The sequence below is a fragment of the Carassius gibelio genome, chromosome A24 (assembly GCF_023724105.1).
Source record: "Carassius gibelio isolate Cgi1373 ecotype wild population from Czech Republic chromosome A24, carGib1.2-hapl.c, whole genome shotgun sequence".
NCBI classification, from domain to species: Eukaryota; Metazoa; Chordata; class Actinopteri; order Cypriniformes; family Cyprinidae; genus Carassius; species Carassius gibelio.
In genome coordinates, this window is record NC_068394.1 from 2,373,674 (window position 1) to 2,394,672 (window position 20,999).

Here is a 20,999-nt window from a genome sequence, read left to right on the forward strand (position 1 = left end):
GATGCAGTGCTGAATGTGCACGGGAAAACACACTTATTGAATGACTGCTTGCTTTGGCTGTGTCTCTCTGGACCCTGCTGACCACGTGTCTCTGGAGCGAAGCAGCTCTTCTGTGCTGGAATGAGGAAGCTCAGGCTGAACAAGCAGGTAATTCCCAATTGGATAGTGCATCCGATAAAATCTGAGAGAAACTATCGCATGCATGTGACTCCCGGGATGCTTGAAAGATGACTTTTGAGAAAGTGTTGCAGTTGTGCTGGTGTGCATTAGCAGGAATGTGAACTGCAGTAGCTGTATATGCAGCGCTTTTGACTTCAGTTCAATTGTGCTGATGGTGAGTGGGTGAGGAAGTGTGTGTGTGTGTGTGTGTGTGTTTTCCTGGTGTGAAGGGCCTGCTGAGAGCAAAGGTACGTCAGAGAGTGTGACTGTACACTTTAACACTTACATAGGAGAACGCGTGGACTGTTCATGTGTGTGTTTGAATAGTTTGAGCTCAATTGGCTGTTCGATTTTACTGCGGTTTGAGCTGGGTTTGATCTGTAGCTGTGTGTGTGTTTAAAATAATAGAATTGTGTGCTGCGCACAAAAACTGTGTTCATATATCTTTATTTATTTTCTTTTTTTTTAAGCAGGTACTGTCAAGATCCAAAAAGCAGCATTAAAGTAATTAATATGTCTACTTTGCTATATTCTAAGTTGCAATGTAGCTTTGTGTGAGGAACAAGCCCAAATTTTATTGGTTTTTCAGTTATAACTTCATTAAAATGTGCAAATTTATCTTGCTCGAACACTAGAGCATTTAGAACATGGGTCCATCCATCCATCCATCTACAGTATCTATCTATCTTTTTGTCTGTCTGCCATTCTATCTGTCTGTTTTTCTTTTATATCTTTCTCTCTGTCCATTTCTCTGAGAGGAACATGTGTTTTGTGAGGTTTAAGAGTTGTGTCTCTTGGTCTTGTGCACTTACACTCATTCTCGTGTCCTGAGCACTTTCCCATCATCATTTGTGATCTGTTTCTCCTCGTCCCAGTTTTCTTTCCTCCTCCTGCTCTCTTCTAGAGCGCTGACCTTCAGTACAGTATGTTGCTGAATGAGTTCACGGCTGTGGGGTTCCTCCTCATTCGGGTTCCTTCTCTAAAGCTTCTCCTAATTATTTGGGCTGTTCATGTGTGATTTCTTGTGTTAACTCACTCTGAGTTATCTTGTACCAGCTTTGTGCTGTTCATACTTTAATTTGTGTTGGTAATTAATTGTCAGTTTTGATAGTTAACATTGCAGATTCATCTGACTTAATGTTTTTTTTTTGCAAATGTAGGATGCTTATTAAAGGGTCAGTTAACCTGAGAATGAAAATTCATCCATCTTCATCTTCATCTACAGTATGCATGCATCTGTAATAAAACGTCCCTCACATGACTCCGGTTCCCATCAGTCAGCAGAAGAAAAAAAAAATTTTTTCATTTCTCTTACAAAAATGCATGGATTTGTTTATTCACCACCCTCACCCAGAGCCGTTTTATTACAGATGCATGCATTTTATTTCACGTCTTCTGAACTGTTGACAACAAACACCTGCTTACCCCAATTAAAAGGCTTGGAAGAGCAAGGACAATTTTTAATATAACTTTGATTGGATTATTCATAAAGAGGAAAGTCACCTATTTATAATGTTACAATGTTTCAAATAAACGTGTTCTTTTGAATTTTGTATTCATCAAAGAATTCTGAAAAATAAAATGTATCAGTTTTCACAGAAATATGAAGCAGCACAGCTGTTTTCAACATTGATAATAATCAGAAATGTTTCTTGAGCAGTAAATCAGTATATTTTCATGATTTCTGAACATCATGTGACACTGAAGACTGGAGGAATGATGCTGAAAATAAAGGTGTGCATCACAGAAATAAATTACTTTTTTTTCTGTTTTTACTATATTTATTTATTTTTTATCAAGAAATGCGGCCTTAGCGAGCAGACGAAACTTCTTCCCAGAAATCAATAAATGCTACCAACCCCGATCTTTTTAATAGAACTGTATATTATTGTATTTTTTCTGGTACTGCTCTTTTAAATATCATCATTACTGCTTTGAAATGAACGTTTGTTCAATCTCGTGAAGCATTGATCTGTTTCACAATGATAAGCACCATTCATGATCTCCATCACCACTGCTTTAGCAGGTGTGATATGGAAATAAAAAACGTGTTGTGCTTTTCTCAAGAGCCAATCTCACTCTGAGCTCCAGGGAAAGAGTGCAGAAAAGACCCCCAACACTCGGTTTAATCGTCCCTTATCTGCGCTGTCATTCTTTTCTTATAGAGCGATGGCCGGCGAGAGACACAAAGAGAGTTAGAGAAATGAAGGGACCAATGCCGGACCCGGTTGCTCCACTTCTGTTTAACGGGTTATAAAAGTGGGACAGTCTGTTCTATGGAAGTTCTCCAATTAAAGTTTCCGGGGACCACTGGAAATATATCTATATTCACCATGTCCTACATTGGAAGGGGGCGTGTGCTGTGTATGTAAGAGAATGAAGTACAGTACGACAGGAGGTGTGTGTAAAAGGGTTTTTCTCACAAAAAAGGGAGCGAGCGAGATGAATGGACGCTTGGAGAAAACACAGGTGGAAAAAGAGCTGTATTTCTATTACGTTCTGTTGCTCTACTGACTAACTTGCATGCTGGTTTAGTATGGTTTGACAGGCCTCGTCTTGTGTCCTCAAAGTCAGCTTTCTGCAGTCTCTCTTCTGTTTTCGTGGCTTGGTCTCGTATCACCGCTCTTCCCGCGTTGTCCTTGGGCTGCTGGTTTCTGTGTGGCGCCTGTGTTACTCTCTCTGAATCGTCTCTAGAGAGCGAAATGAGGCCAGTGCTCTATTTTTCCCCACCTGCCTCAGTCATCTGCCAATTATACAGCAGTGGCTAATCAGACGCGCGAGAAACACTTCTCTGCTTCCTCATTGGTTTGGTTTTATCAGCTGCTGAATATGAGGGGATTCATGCATGTGGTTGACATGTCCGATATAACAAACCATGGTTGTGTTTATAGCAGGCAGGGGTGGATCTAGAAAAATATTGATGGGGTGGCAAGAAAGGGGCAGGAATTTTTGAGGGGTGGCAACATATGGCAGAAGTATATATACTGAATTTAGTCACAGTTATCACAGTTTGATGATAAATATATGTGCACACTATAAAAGGGCACAGGCTATCATTTACAAACTTAATCTCATGCAATCAATGTCTTGCATTTGAAACAGTTCATATAAGGAATAAGTGACCATACCCCATAAAGCACCACCAAAGTGTATACCAATATCGCATGTGACATTAGAGACGGTCCCTAAATTGAGACTCGTCCAACGTCCAATGTTTTTTTAACTTTTAGTTTTCTTTTCTCTTTGCTGGATTGCTGATGTACTCTACCCGGGCGTGAAGGGAGCGACGGTACTGAACACCTTTAATATTGCAGACACTAATCCATATCGAGATTTGATTAAATGCTCTACTTTTGATTTATTTATAAAAAATGGCTGAATTCCCTGACGTTTTGCTTTATACAGCAAGTTCAATTTCAATCCCTGTTGCTTTTCAAACACAAACGGGTGAATTTATGAATGAAAGTGTGAAAGTTCTGACACAAAACAAAGTTGTTACGTATCCTCACGCTTTTTAAAAGTGGTTAACTATGTTTGACAGGTGCAATATTTGAAAATCGAAAATTATTAACTTATTTTTTAAATAACATTTATATCTGAATATATGTCAGAGTTCAGAGCGGGTTCGCGAATCATTTGAGTCGGTTCGGGAGTTCGGAGCTGGATCGCGAATCATTTGAGTCAGTTCGGGAGTTCAAAGCGGGTTCGCGAATCATTTGAGTCAGTTTGGGGATCGTGAATCATTTGAATCAGTTCGGAAGTTCGTAGCGGGATCGCGAATCATTTGAGTCAGTTATGGGGATCGCGAATCATTTGAGTCAGTTTGGGAGTTCGTAGCCGGATCGCGAATCATTTGAGTAAGTTATGGGGATCGCGAATCATTTGAGTCAGTTTGGGAGTTCGTAGCCGGATCGCGAATCATTTGAGTAAGTTATGGGGATCGCGAATCATTTGAGTCAGTTTGGGAGTTCGTAGCGGGATCGCGAATCATTTGAGTCAGTTATGGGGATCGCGAATCATTTGAGTCGGTTCGGGAGTTCGTAGCGGGATCGCGAATCATTTGAGTCAGTTCGGGAGTTCGGAGCGGGTTCGCGAATCATTTGAGTCAGTTTAGGGATCGCAAATCATTTGAATCAGTTTGGGAGTTCGGAGCGGCTTCGCGGATCATTTGAATCAATTCGAGAGTTCAAAGCGGGTCCGCGAATCATTTGAGTCAGTTCGGGAGTTCGGAGCGGGTTCACGAATCAAGAAAGATTCGCGCTCATAAATTTTCAAATTGGCCATAACCTTTAATTCATTGCTGCCAACTGGGGTAGCAGCAGGGGTGGCAAGGCTTTCTTTTAGGGTGGCAAGGCTTTCTTTTAGGGTGGCATTTGTATAAACTCCAAGCTTATTTTAAATACAGAGATATATAATGATAAATAAAATCATAAATAAAAATCCAAAATATATATCTTATTATTTGGATATTTTATATTCATTAGATATAAATTTATATTGATAATACTAATTTTAGATATATTTTTAGATAATATTAAGCTTATTATTTGAATAAAATGTTATCCAAATATCCAAAACCAAATTATTAAAAATAACTAAGGCATAGATATAAATAAAAATAGTATTCCAATCATAACTGTAACTATTTCAGTATTTGCATTGGGTGAATGTGCACTTGGTGAACCACAAAAGAGGTTGTGATATTTTACGTAATTAACCACCTAAAGCTGTGCAAGGGGTGAATCTGTCACCACGAGCCGTCAGTAATGAGGTGACAGAGATCTCTGGAGGTTTACAGGACAGTTTCTAAATGTGTACATCACTGACGTCAGTGTATCTTTACAGTATTTACTGTACAGATGACAGGTGTCGAGGCAGAGGTGGAGATATGTGGTGCATGTGCAGTGATGCTTTTCAAGGCGTTTGTGGAAAAAGAAGAAGTGTGTAAAATAAACGTGCTGACTGAAAGATGATATAAATAAATCCTGTGAGTCAGTGTCCCTCTTGCGTGCAATTATACAACAATATAATCAGCAGAAACACAGCATCTGATGCTTCACAATGCTGCAGCTCAGTGACTCAAAACACACGCTCAATGCAAAACAAAACACTAAAGCTCTTTGATCACACATAAGACATTTTCTCAAATATACAGTATTTGTATTATGCTGTCAAAATTTTTTTGTGTGTGTTTGAATTCAAATGTAAGATTACAAAATATCTGTTTTATCATTGGGTTGTGGGTAAAAGTTAATATGCATGACACAACATGCAAGATTTTGGCTGTGAGGTTGGAACAATTAAAAGATTAAATATTAAATAAATAAAAAATGTAATCAATGAAATATGTAATGCACATTTTATAATTATCTAGGACTGTTTTTGCTTACTGGTCAGTAATTTTAAGTGAACAGCAATGAAAGGTGCTATATACTATAATGTGTTTGCATGTAGGAAACATGCCAAGCTCATATATGCGTAAAAAACAACAAAAAAACAATGCTACAGTTAGTTATTGTAGCGATTGAAGTTTGAATTCCATGTCAGAATGTCTGTTTTTGTTTTGATCTGTGTGACTCCGCCCACTCACAGTTTACCCAATAGTGTTTCAACACCCGGGTTGCCAGTTGTTGTAAAACACAGCGACTACAGCCAAAGAAGCCAGCAGATGAACTCAGTCAAAGACTGTGGATGCGACCTGACCTAAAAAAAGCCTCTGCACCCATCTAAAAACCTCTGTGTTCTGAGTGGTTTCTTACAGGGCGAAGTCAAAAGGTTTTCTGGTGTCTATAAGTGTGGCTTTATACTGATTGTTTCTAGATCTGGGATTTATTTTAACATCAGTGACAGTAAATGATTATTCTCTCATTCTTTTCTTCAGTCTGTCTCACATTAAGGTGGACTCAATGACTCAATGCCATGACATCGACACTGCTTGCTGACACGGTGCAGCAAAGGATGCTGGGAAACACCAAACGCTTTTTTAGCAGCACTGAAGACAAAGAGGGCGAGGATGAGGAGGATGAGGAGGAGCGATTGAATAGATTGAAACAAAATGGGATGATCGATATGAGGGACAAGGAACACCTGAACCGGGCTGGACGCAAGACGGATGGATCCAAACCAGCGGCCGTCGTGATTGGATGGCAGAGAGGAGAGAGACAGCCAGGGGCCTTTAACTCCGCCCAAAGAGGAATCCCACATTTGGCAAGTCAGCCGACTCTTTATAATCAGACCACCAATCAGCCGCAGTATCACCCGGTCTTGACCAATCAGCAGGCCCGACGGCGTCTGATGGAGCGGAGCATGACTGCAGTGACCCCTGTGGAAGACTCGCACCTCGACGTGATTGTGTTTCGCATCGGCATCCCTGACATCAAACAAACGGTGTGTGTGCATCTCTGTTCACACACACTGACACACACTCACAGTCTGTACTAGAGATCGGCTAATAATCATTTAGTCAAATTCTCTACTCGGCACCTTACTTAATTAATAAAACTTAATTTTATTTCCACAGATATTTGCGTTTACCAATAATAATTTAAAATCTATCAGTATGCCATAATGTCAATTATTATAAATAATTATTATAAAAAGCTCGCTTTTTTTTATTACTGTCAAATAAATAAAAATAAAATAATTCTTTAAAATAAAAAATATATTATTTTACTATTATTATTAATAATTAATGTTTTTATTTGTATATTTGCAGTGTAATTTTGACTGTTTATTCAAATAAATAGAAATAAAATTATTATTATAAATGTACATCATTTATATAAAATTTTTATATTGTAGCATTTTTTTATAATTATTGTCAAATAAATAGAAATCAAATAATAATTTAAAACTGATTATATTATTATTAATAATTAAAAGGGTGGTTGATCAGATTTTTGCAAAAGCCTGACTGTGTGGGATGCAATGTAACATGTGCTCATGGATTGTTAAAAATAAAATAAAATCACATTATTTTCACATATTTTACCTTTTTAATGTCTGTTGAGTTCCTGGTTTTATGAAGCCCCTCCTTCAGAAATACACACACTAAACACACACACACCCTAAACACACACACACACACACACACACACACTGTACAACAGTAAATGTTTCTAATGAAAGCTTCAAAGAAACACACACACTTTAATATACTCTGGAACTATTATGTCTCCCAAGGTTACTGTGGGAGGGATCGAGACATTAGAAGAAAATTAAAAAATAAATTAATTCTGGGGGCGAAAATGGGAACATGGGGATCTGTGATTAAAGAATATTTACTGTGTTTGTATATGAGTGTGTGTGTGTGTGTGTGTGAGGCTATTCTGGGGAAGTTTTCAATAAGCACACACACACACACACACACACACACTGAGCTGGAGTTGTGTGGGAGCTCTGACCTGATTTAAATGTCAAAATCTCTCTCATCTAAACTCATCTCAACTCCTGACTCAGTTAGCAGCTCACTTTAACACACTCCATCGCGGCACATTAACAATCCCCAGATAAAGCTACACATTACTGAAGTTTGGGGTTGGATTTTAATACGCAGGATGGTTTATGGTTTACAGTGTGTCACATGACTGTTTTAAAGCTTTTGTAATAGCTTGTAAAAGTGATTGATTACAATCCAAAGCAGACAACACAGAAACATTCAACAGGTGTTAATAATAATATAGTAACATACAAATGTTTCAGGTTCAATATAATCTTTGACGTTGTTGTTGTTCACCACAGGAAATGGTTGCAGCGTTTTGCAAATATATTTACAAAAATGGGTTTCAGTGTCTTTTTTTTTTTATATAATATAAAATATAATAATTTTTAATATTTATATTTGTATGCATATAATATGTAATATTAATATGAATAACATAATGATACTACTAATAGATGATATTTATTTTTAGTATCATAGATATTATAGCTTTAGATAATATTTTAAATATTGTATTTCTTATTACAGTATATTTTAATAAAATAAAATAAAATAAAATTAAATTAAATTAAATTAAATTAAATTAAATTAAATAATTTTTTACTTGCCTTTTAGCTGAAGTTTTAGTAATTTTATTGATTTGTAAATTTTTATTCATTTATTTATTGTTTTTTAAATATTTTACTAAATATTTTAATATTTTTATAATTAAATATTTAATTTTACAGATTTATTTTATTATTATTGTTGTTATACTTCAAATTAATGAAAGTAAGAAATGTTTTTTCGGCAACTAGTTGAAATTAAGTTTAAGTGTTTCATATTTCGTTTAAACAAAACATGTATTATGGATATATATATTCTTCTAAACTCAACTATATTTCAACTATAAAAACATTAGTGTAAACACAACTTTAGTGTGAGTTATGAGTCTGAATGATGCTCTGTGGTGAATGATGGCACATCACTGATGTGGAATAAAGCTGAACGTTGCTTTAACGTTAAATCCAGTTCAATCTGTTGTTCTCACAAACCTGTATTCTCTCTCTCCGTCTGTAGAAGTGTTTTAGGTTCGATCCCGATTCAAGCGTTTGTAACGCGAAGCAGCAGATTATTTGTTCTCTCAGCGAGTCGTTGTGGGACGTTTACAATTACGGCCTCTTCCAGCCAGCCGGAGACGGACGAGATGCCAAGTTCCTGGAGGAGGAGCGCTTGCTTCGGGAGTTCGCTCAGTCCCTGGAGAAGGGAGTGCCCTACCTGGAGGTGCTGGGGAGGATATGACATCACAAACACTACACTACATCACCTAGAATGCTCCTGAAAGAGCTCGCACATTCCCATCATCATTGACCTTTACATAATGATACAGGTCGTTTAACACTTGTTGAGCCTATGGGGCAAGTTGTCACAATAGGAACCTGCTGTTTGATTGACAGCTGAGAAGAATCACAGGCGACACTTTACCATCAGGCTTCATTTGTTAATGTTAGTTATTAGTTCACATGATCTAGCAATAACAAATACTTCTAAAGCATTTAATAATCATTTGATTAATCATTATTAATTTATGTTCATTTGAACATTTGTTAATACATTAATACATTCAAAAGTTGTAATCTCTAAATTTACTTAAAAGTCACAGCTCTTAATATTTTATTATATTTGTATATTTTATATATCTGTTACTGTTGATATTTTATTGTTAATACTGAAAATTTGTTAGATTAATAAATACAGCAAGAAATGTTTTGCTTATTTTTTTTATCAATATATTATTGATTATTGTGAAGTTCTACCATGTAGCTTTATGAAAAATTATAAAATGTAAAAATTGTTTTAAAAAAATCCACAAATTATTTTTTGTTTAAAATTGTGTAACTGTTTTTAATTTTAATTTAATTTTGTATTGTTTTGTTTAATTTAATTTAATTTAATTTAATTTAATTTAATTTAATTTAATTTAATTTAATTTAATTTAATTTAATTTTATTTTATTTTATTTTATTTTATTTATTTATTATTATTATTATTATTTTTTATTTAAAAAAAAGGATGTGGCTTCAAATTTGAATAGTGCCACAGGGAAATTTTTACATCTCCAGAAATGACACATTTCTTTGTTTTGCAGTTTGAATCAAACAGTCCCATCATCTGCATTAAAACTCTCATTTAGGTCTTGTTTCTCAGAACTTTTAACCAGTTTCTCTCTCCCTCCTCTTCCTGCTGTCTTTAATTTACAGTTCAGATATAAGACACGGGTCTACAAACGGACAAACCTGGATGAGAAGCAACTAGCGAAGCTGCACACCAAGGTTAATACAATACAAAAAAACATATAGCCACCAAAACAGATTATATATAAATGTAGAAACAGTCTTTTGTGGAAAGCTGGGTGTTTTGTCTTCTGTTTGGAGGAGGTGAAGCGTCTGTGTGTGTCTCCCTCTGCAGGCCAATCTGAAGAAGTTTCTGGATTATGTTCATGCTGGAGCAGTGGAGAAGTTGAGTAAAGCTCTTGAGAAAGGACTGGACCCCAACTACCACGACACCGAGAGCGGAGGTGAGACTGTGAAGGGTCTTCAATCCCTCCAGAGTCTCCTGGTAGAAATTTAGAAAACATGACGCTTTCAGAAAACAGATTTTTGGATACTACCAAATACGCCTGTTTGAAAAAGTGCAACCATTTTATTTTGGTAATCAGAGTGAATCTAAATCTATCATAATCTAAAACTAAAACCATAAAACAAATTGTTACTTGAAACAATTTACAAAAAGTTTCCAATTGTTTATGTAAGGTGACATGAACAAACAATATTAGTTAATTTCAGCTATTATTAATACATTACGTTGTATAAAGGGCCTGGTTTAACATGAGCTAACAATGGAACAGTTTTAATAACTAACAATAACAAAGGTGATTAAATGCTGTAACAAATGTATTTCTCATTGTAAGCTGATGTTTAATGCATTAACTAACATTATCTAATAGGACATTGTTGTTACCCTTGAAATAAAATAAACATTAACTGATTTTTTTTAAATAATAATAATAATATGAATAATATTATTAATATTTTAACACTTTGAGTGTCTAGAAAAGCGCTATATAAATGTAAGGAATTATTATTATTATTAATAATAATAAATAAATAAACTCTTTCACTTTAATTTAGTTTAAGATAAAATACTAAAATAACCCAAAAATGTTTTTTAAATTAAGTAAAATGTAAAAAAACTTATAAATATTTATTTTCAGTTTTGACTTTAATTTTTAATATTTGTTTTTGTATTTTTTTGTCATTATTATCATATCTGTATAGCATTAAAAAAATACATATATATATATATATATATATATATATATATATATATATATATATATATATATATATATATATATATATATATATATATATATATAATAAAAATGACAAAAAAAACACAACAAAATGACTAAAACAATTTTTTTTTATAAAACCAGAAAATATGAAAATTAAATCAAATTTAATAATATAATAATATATCAGTGATGCTAAAATAACATTGGCCTGCAGTTAAATGGGTTTATTATGTTTAAACCATTCATAAAAAATATAAATCCTCATTTTTATTTAATTTTTAATTGTTTGTTACTCTATGTATATTATGTAGTAGATGTAGATTAATTGAAGATTATGTTTAAACCTCTGACATTTTCAGTTCAGATCAGCGTTACTGTGTTGCCAACATTTCCCCGGCAGAATCGTCTCATTTCATTGACCTTCGACTCAAAGCTCATTGTGTTCACGATGAGTCTATTCTTGTGCCGTTTCATTTAAAGGATGCTTTTTATGTGATGTGACGTTCAGCGCACTAATTGCAGCTTCGTTCTGAAATAAGCAGGAGACACTTCAGTATCTCGCTCCCAGGCTCTGTGATGTCATAGGGCCATCGCAGCAGCTCATTGGTCAGTTGTAAACGAAGGGATCCTTTCTGATTGGCGGTTGCAGCCTTAGATAGTTAACCATTTGGGTATGAATGCTAACTTTATGAACATCAACCGTGAGCTTTAGTGAGCTGGATGCTTGTGTCTCTTAAATAAAGCTGTTCTTCCGTAGCTGTAGTGTCAGTGTCTCTCTTCCTCTGTTTCTCAGAGACTCCTCTGACTCTGGCGGTTCAGGGGACTCTGAGCGCTGAAGGGATTCGTGTTCTGGTGCTGAACGGTGCTCATGTGGATTTCAGATGCAGAGACGGTCTCACACCCCTCCATAAAGCAGTCAGAGCTCATAACCAATCCACACTCATGGTACAAACACACACGGTTCATTCAAAGTAGGATTGAAGAACGTGCATTTAAAGGGATAGTTCACCCAAAAATGAAAATTTGCTGAAAATGTAGTCAGTGACTTAGTTTCTTCATCAGATCAGATTTGTAGAAATTAAGCATTGCATCACTTGCTATCCAAAGGATGCTCTGCAGTGAATGGGTGCCGTCAGAATGAGAGTCCAAAAAACGGATAAAAACATCACAATAATCCACACCACTCCAGTCCATTAATTATGAGTCATTATTATAAGTCCTCTATCTATAATATTGCTTTCTTCAGTGAATCATTCTTCATCTTATTATCTTACCTGAATCAGGAGAGAAATATGCACAGATGCATAGCAAAACAGAGTAAAATATGTGGATGGATTTTGATGTGAGAGACAGCAGGACACACGCTTTTTCAATGGTTGAAGCGTTATTATGGATTATAGCCTCATAATTTTGCATGAAGTGATGGTTTAAAGTTAAAAATGCCTTAATTATGGATTTGTTTCTTACAAACACACAGCTTTTCACTGCATAAGACGTTAACGGGTGGACTGGAGAGGTGTGGATTACTTGTGATGTTTTAATCAGCTGTTTGGACTCTCATTCTGACGGCACCCATTCACTGCTGAGCATCCATTGATGAGCAAATGTAAAATTTCTCTAAATCTGTTTCCATGAAACTCATTTTGGATGGCCTAAGGAGGAATACATTTTTAGCTATTTTTTATTTTACACACTTTGAGATGCACTAAGTAGCCTTTTTTAGATCATGAGCAGATAAATACTTTATCTCCATAACATTTCATTTACAGGTTAATTTGATGGTGGCAATTGCACAGTATTGATTAGTGCATCTTTAACGGGGTTTGTTTATAATTCTTAACATCCCATTTTACAGGCGCTGCTGTCTTTGGGAGCTTCTCCAGATTATGGAGACCGCTGTGGACTGACGCCGCTGTACCACTCGGTGCTGATGGGGGGCGAAACGTCCTGCTGTGAGACTCTGCTTTACTATAGAGCACGGCTGGGCATCAGAGACGAGAACGGCTGGGACGAGTCACACCAGGTGTGTTTACCGTCTTAAACACAAGAGGATGTCAAATATGTCAAAGCCTGTGTGCATGCATTTCATTTATATTCACATCACTCTCTCATTTTTTTATGCATGATTTTATTTATGATAAAATGTGTCTTTTGCTATGTTGGAAGACTAAAAATGTTTCTAAACACCTGAGCATATTTTTGCATGTTTCATCCTGGCCATCACTGTGTCTGTATTCGTAAGCATCTAGACACTTTTCATCCTTTGTTGAAGATATTTTTCAATCAGATGTTAGATCTTTAGCTTTAACCTCATTACACACGCAAAAAAAAACAAAAAACTACTTAATGGAATCTGATAATGGATTGCAATGCTGAATGCAAACAGTAAAATGCAGTTATGAAGTTAATTAGACTTGTCAGTAGTTTAAAATAGAGGAGAAAAGCTTCTTGCTATATTTTGTTGTCGACATGCATCTGATCAAACTCTAGTGTAGATGCAATAAACTCAGCAAAAAAAAAGATTTATAGATAATGTTTAGAAAAAATATTAAATAGAGCTGTTATTGTTCACTAAAACCATTAGAAATAATTCAGCTGGAAATAAATAAAAGATGAAAATAAGAGAAAATTAGAAATGGTGTTTTGGCAACTAATTAAAAATTATATTTATATATATTTTTTATTATAGTATATATTTTTTATTCATTAAATAAATTGTTAATTGTTTAATAAATGTATGCATTTCTTTAATTATTTTTTTAATTAGACAGCGATGTATTCTGTGTTTTTAAAGTACTTTATAAACACATTTTGAAATAAATGTTTATGTAATAAATTGACTATAATTAAATCTGAAATAAAATGAATTAAAACTATATATACTGTATATATTATATATAAAATGATAATTGATTAGCTATTAAAAATGATAAGAAATATGAATAATTTAATTATAATTAAATAAAACAAAAATATTAATTAAGTACTACAATTACTACAACTAAAGCAGTTAGTTGAATATATAAATTATAATAGCACATAATAAAATGACTAAAACTTAAATGATCAGATTCAAGATTGTAGTACATATTGTCTAATGTAAAATCCTGAAACCGAATGTAAGATGTTTTTCTCCAGTGCACTTATTACAGTTCATGTTCCCCTGGAGCAACCTATGGCACGGCAGAGATAATGCATGGCTGGAAACCTTCCAGATATAATCACTACACCACAGCACCGACGTCAGGAGACCAACAGGTCAGCAAACCCTCTGTGGGTGGACTGGGTCTGAAACCACACGAATCTGACGTACAGTACATAAACATCTTCAACAAATGGAGAACAACATCTATATAGGCGCTTCTGAATCATCCGACACTGTCCACAGTCCTCCACTCTCTCTCTCTCTCTCTCTCTCTCTGTGTCTCTCTCTCTCTCTCCTCTCTCTCTCTCTCTCTCTCTCTCTCTCTCTCCATAGATCAGACATGAAGAGGCGTTTGGAGAAGATGAAGTTCACAGGTACTCATCTCTCATCTCACATTTCATTCATCGTCTTCTGCTGTCTGTCTGTTGCCTGACTTTCTTTTTAATCCTCTCTTCCACACACACACACACACACACACACACACACACACACACACACACACACACACACATTAAATATATTTAAAAAAAACATAAAAAATATGAGAAACATACACATTAAAAACATATGGATAATATAAAAAAAAAATTAATTAAACTATAATAATATCTCAACATAATATTGGGGCAGAGTGGTCAATATAATCAGACAAAAACTAATTAAAAAACGTTGATTAAAAACTGATTCAATATATACAAGATTTCTTGATGTACTAAAATAAGTTAATTAAAACTGAAATAAAATAAAAAAACAGGCAATAAAACAGGCTAATAAAAATTAGGAACTTACTAAATATTTTCTCAATGATATTAAAATAATACCGGGCCAGATTAGTCTATAAAACAAAAACTAATAAAAAAGAGAAACAACAAAACTTTAGCTAAAATTGAAATGAAAGTGGATAATATAAAAAATGAAGATAATGAAGCTAGAAGTCCTAACCATGAAAATACATAATTTATTGTTCTTGAAATTATACCGGATGCATCACGTCACAGAACATAATTAAGTTTGTTAAAGTTTTTTTTTTTCGATTAGCCTCTTTGGGTTGCTAAGCTATCTGTCATTTCCAATGAGTAGCATGCTAATCAGTTAGCCTGCTAGTCTAACACAACCAATGGAAGTTTAAGTAATCAGAATATTGCATAAATAAATGCATTTTTTTAATATACATTCATAATCAATAATAATGTTCATTTGTAAAAGAGTATATTGTATTATATATGTATTATAATTTTAGGCTCTACAGAAAGATAAAAAATTGCTTTCCCTACCCGCCTCCAACAGAAAGAAATGACAGATGATTCCGTCATGATTACGCGGTCCCCTAGTTTTTCCCTGGATGTGATCTAATGTCGTTCCCGTCTGTGTTTTGTTGACTCCACTGCAGGCGTGTCAGCACGGATTCGCCCAACACTTAGAACACCTTCTGTTCTATGGGGCAGACACCACTTCCCAGAATGCATCAGGAAACACTGCCCTCCACATATGTGCCCTTTACAACAAGGTAACCTGACAGAGTCTGACAGTAATCCAGCGATACAGAAGTGACACTGCTGGCTTTGACTTTGAAGGCGTAGCACAGTCTATTATTAATTACATACTATTTTTTTGGTTATTTCATAAGCTTTACATTTTAATGAAATTTTATTTTATAATATATTTGTAATTTTAATTTAATTTAATTTAATTTAATTTAATTTAATTTAATTTAATTTAATTTAATTTAATTTAATTTAATTTAATTTTATTTAATTTTATTTTATTTTATTTTATTTGATTATATTGTTTCAATTTTAATTGTAATTTTAATTTTAATTTAATTTAATTTTATTGTTTCAATTTTAATTTTAATTTTAATTTAATTTAATTTAATTTAATTTAATTTAATTTAATTTAATTTAATTTAATTTAATTTAATTTAATTTAATTTAAATTTAAATTTTAATTTAAATTTTAATTTAATTTTTTTAATTTTAATTTTAATTTTATTATTGTGTAATTTTATGTTCTTTGTGTGTCACTTTTTTAACTTCAACTAAAACTTATTTCAAGTCATTTTGTGTGTTTGTGTGTGTGTCTAATATATATATATATATATATATATATATATATATATATATATATATATATATATTTATTTTATATATATATATATATATATATATATATATATATATATATATATATATATATATATATATATATATATATATATATATATATATATATATATATATATATTAAGCTTTATTCAGGGTTTCTGCAGGTCTTAAAAAAATTTAATTCACCATTCCTCAAAGGTAATAAATCAGAGCAGGAAGTCAGAAATTGATAAAGTCATGACATTAAATGTTGCATGCACTGCTAATAATGAATATCTTCCTCAGTATTTTGGTATTTTTTCCAATACAAATATCTTTAAATCAAGATACATTTACTTGAGTTCCTAAATGATGATATGAAGCCTTGCTTTCTGAGGATTTGAACAAAATTAAGTGAGTTTATTTTCTGAGAAACTGAAATGTTTTTTATTTGTTTATAAGGAAAAGAAGTCTTGGTAACTTATGTCATTTTGCTTCTGTAGTAACTGTGTCCTCTCCTCTGTCCAATCAGGAGAGCTGTGCCCGGGTCCTTCTTTACCGAGGAGCCAGTAAAGAGATGAAGAACAAACACGGTCAAACCCCTTTCCAGGTATCTGTGTATTAATCCTTCTAGTCAAAATGACTTCTTATACATGCATTTGGGAGGTTTCACCGCTGTACTAAACATAAAAGGCTGACAAGACATAAAGACATCTACAATAGATATTATAATTGTACAGATTGTGCTCATATTAAAGACTGCATTGTTGCAAAGTATATATCAGTTCTGTGTTTGACAGGTCGCTGTGATGTCTGGCCACTTTGAACTTGGAGAAATCATCAAAAATCACGATGATGCAGATGTCGGTAAGTTTATATTTCAAATGTGCACAGCAAGAAATAAGCATACCTTAGCTGTCCTCCAAAATCTAAGATCTTGTGTTTTTTGTTGCCTTACAAAGATGCCTTATATTGGTGAAAACCCATAATGCTTTGTGCTGAAAAATTGATTAAATCAGACCATTTTACTCAATATTTACGTGTTTTTTTGTGTGTGTGTTTATGATAGCTGTTGTTATTACCTGAAACTATTAGTTTAAACTTATTATTTACATATAAAAAATGATTAATCATTATTCAGCTGAAATATTATAAATATAAAATAATAAAATATTATAATAAAATAATTTTAAATAATAAAAAATTATATATATATATATATATATATAATTATTTATTATTTTATATATATTATAAATATATTATAAATATAAATATAAATATAAAATATCATAATAAAATAATTTTAAATAATTAAAAAATTTAAAAAGAGAGAAATTTTAGATACTAAAACGCTAAAACTAAATATAAAATTAAAAATATTAACATACTATAAATAATACTGAAATAACACTTTTAGGAACATGCTAAAGTCACGTTCCCTTTGAATCAATTCTCATGTGCTTCATTATTTTCTATCTACTGTATGTAGACCTTCCAAACTGCCTGCTTTTGAAGTTCCTTTGAAGGCAGCTCACTAGGTTTTGGAACAGAGCCCATCTCTATACGCTCTCTTTTTCTTTTCCCACTAGTTCCATTTTTGGAAACTCCCAAATACGCTCCTCTCTTTATGGACGGTATGTTGAATCAAGGCATCACACCTGGCCTTCAGCATCCTCACCCGCTGCTCCGCGCCAAGAGCGAGAACATGATGACGACGCTCATGGACCCCGTAGTGCTGCCCGCTGCCTCCAGCATGCCATCTGCTCAGGTAACCCTTCACCCCCTGCTGGCCATCAGGGGAACACACGAACACAGACATCAGCCGCCAAAACATGTGTTTCGTCTCGTTTCAATCAGACTCAGCGCCGGGCATCTTTTGCTGTGAGGAGCTCCAGCAGTCCCCGTGGAGCCCGAACCCGATCCCCGTCTCGAGGGAGAGAGGAAGGAGAGACGGAGGACAAGCAGCACAAGCAACGAGGGAGGCAGGGGTGAGCACAGATCCCCGGGGACCATCTCTGACCACTGTATATAAACTGGGGATGTTTTTCAATATCAAATCCTGGAAAAGTTCACGGGTTTCGTTGATGCAGCAACACGAACGAGAAAAATAAATAAAAAATAACTAGAAACCTGATATACAGTATATAATTGAGTCTGAAATAAAAAAAATTTTTATTACTATTTAAAAAACCCATCTTAATGAACCAATTCATGAAATTGAATGCATAAATGAATATATAAAAAAAAATACATATATACAAAGAAATGCATATGATAAAAAAAATAAAAAATAAAAATGTTAATGATTAAAATCAGAAAATAATAATATAAATGAGATTGAAATGTGATTATATAAATAAATTACCCTAATATACTAATGTAAATTACTTACGCTAATTAAAGAAAAATATATATATAATGTAACAGAAACTAAATATTTTACAAATTGAATTTCACATTTTAATTATATATTATATTAACTTTTTCTATTTTGAATTCATATATATATATATATATATATATATATTTATATATATATATATATATATATATATATATATATATATACATATATATATATATATGTAGTTTTGTCAATTTTCTTTTAGTTTTTTTTAGATTGAATTTATTTTTTGTTTCAGTTTTAGCTTTCATTTATTTTCAGTTTTCAGTTTACATTTTAATCTAATCATTATTTTTATTTAATTCATCTATATTTAAAGAATTAAAGAATTAGACATTGTGGTGCTTCACGAGTAAACTTATTCATCTACTATTGTAGCACTTTGTCTCATTCCTGGAAGAGCGACAGTATTGTGGTAAATGTTGGTAGTTTAGTTACTTACTGACGCTCTCTGTGTTGAACACACTGCGAACGATGAGAAACGGCACGAATCTTTCTGACTGAGGAGAACAGTTCAGGTTGAGAAATCAATCATCATCCTCTCAGCAGATCTACAGCACACCACACCAGAGCAACTCCTGCTAACACAGGCTCAAAGCTCAAACCCCAAACCCATGGAAATGAGAATCACCTCAGGCCAGCAGAAATTAATACATGTATTTCCCAGCATGCCTCTGGCTTTTAATTACATTTGTGTTCTTTCAATTTACTCGTTGTTTGATTTCAGTGCTGGTAAACGTCTCTGGTGAATAAACAATCTCACACACACACACACGCGCACACACACACACACACACACACACACGCACTAAGTTTAAACATGATTTAATATGAAATAATTTAACAATAATAAATTTAAAAAATTAACTACACAAGTTCGCAGATGGCTGATGTTGGTTAATTACATAACAAATAATAAAATAAAGTGTTTTATCTTAATTATTTAATTTAATTTAATTTAATTTAATTTAATTTAATTTAATTTAATTTAATTTAATTTAATTTAATTTAATTTAATTTAAACCTTTTGTTGTACTACCTTTTACTAACTTTAATTTATTGAATTTAAAAAAAGCAAAGCAATATATATATATATATATATATATATATATATATATATATATATATATATATAGTTATATCAACTGTAAACAAAAAAACATTGTATTATAATAATTAGAATCATAATGAGATTTTCCAAAAAAAAAAATGTATATATATATATATATATATATATATATATATATATATATAGACATAGGTCTAGAAACAATCACCATTCAGAATAATTAAGTAGTTATAATAATAACTATAATGAAAATGACCAAAAACGAAAATGTCTTGATTCATTAATTAATGTGCTTAACTGTCATGACCTATAAATAGGTTACATTTTTATTTTAATCATATTCTAAGCAAAACTTTATTCTTTCTGTCTTTTTCTTTTTGATGTAAAATGTGACTCTTGAGCTTCATCCGACTGCATTTTAGGAACGTAGCTTACAGCGCTGGAGATGTTTCGCTCAACATCAGTTCAGTAGTGCGTGAACATCAGCGTGACGTTACAGGAAAACCATTGCATTGATAACCAAAGGAATGTCTCTGATTATATGAACATATTTAAAGTGTGAGCACATGTTTAGATCTTTACCTCTATCATTGCTGTGTTTTTGTGTTAAACTGTCAGCGTTGGTTTCTGGTACATTACAGAAGCTCTGACTCACTATTTAGCGTGTCGTGATTTGCGCTGTCAGGCTTCTGGCCAAAGCACCACTGCCATACTGAGTTAATTCTTACTCAGTGGCTAAGAAACACACACTTTCTGCTGTGTTAAAGAATCAGTCATCATGCTAAAACATTCACTCTTTGGCTTCCATACATTACGTCTGTTCAGACTAGGAGTGGATTCTTAAACTTTTACTTTTCCGTTTGGTCCAGCCAGTCTTGAATTTTGGTAGCATCCTTGACTTAATGATTTAGTTTGAGGGTTTTGTCCCACGGTGCTCAGTAATGGATGAGATCCAAATACTAGAGAGTTATTACAATCATATTTCTGCACCAAATCTTTGGAAACATACTCGATTTAACAAACCAAGCCGACGTTATTCATTGGCACTAATGCACAGAGTCACCCGCCTACACTATTTCTTTATTACTTTGGATAGGATACAACTTTTTGCCTGTCTGTTCACATTACTGTATTCTGTGTTCCTCTGTCTGTCCCAGTGTTATTTTAGTATTATTTATAGATATTTATTGACATTTTAAATGACATTTTATTCATTTTTTTAATATTGTTTTTATAGTTTAAAATTATTTTAGTTTTAATTTTATTACTTTGAGTTTTTTATTTTAGGCTTGTTATAGGTTTTTGTTTAATTTTATTAGTTTTTTTTATATTTCTATATAGCTTTATATTAATTTCA

General features: G+C 33.1%; 1 protein-coding gene across 2 annotated transcripts in view; it reads left to right on the top strand.

The window, feature by feature from the left end:
- LOC127945831 (SH3 and multiple ankyrin repeat domains protein 1) overlaps positions 1-20,999 on the top strand; it is a 47,209-nt gene that overhangs the window by 3,823 nt on the left and 22,387 nt on the right. For both annotated transcript variants that reach the window (XM_052541914.1, XM_052541915.1), the window contains 12 exons: positions 1-147; positions 6,041-6,546; positions 8,660-8,863; positions 9,841-9,912; positions 10,049-10,157; positions 11,731-11,882; positions 12,793-12,960; positions 15,473-15,589; positions 16,699-16,776; positions 16,967-17,033; positions 17,759-17,937; positions 18,027-18,157. The exon at positions 1-147 is cut by the window's left edge. In XM_052541914.1, coding sequence (XP_052397874.1) covers positions 6,079-6,546; positions 8,660-8,863; positions 9,841-9,912; positions 10,049-10,157; positions 11,731-11,882; positions 12,793-12,960; positions 15,473-15,589; positions 16,699-16,776; positions 16,967-17,033; positions 17,759-17,937; positions 18,027-18,157 — 1,745 coding nt within the window. In that variant the 5' untranslated portion in view covers positions 1-147; positions 6,041-6,078. The remainder of the gene's footprint in view (positions 148-6,040; positions 6,547-8,659; positions 8,864-9,840; positions 9,913-10,048; positions 10,158-11,730; positions 11,883-12,792; positions 12,961-15,472; positions 15,590-16,698; positions 16,777-16,966; positions 17,034-17,758; positions 17,938-18,026; positions 18,158-20,999) is intronic.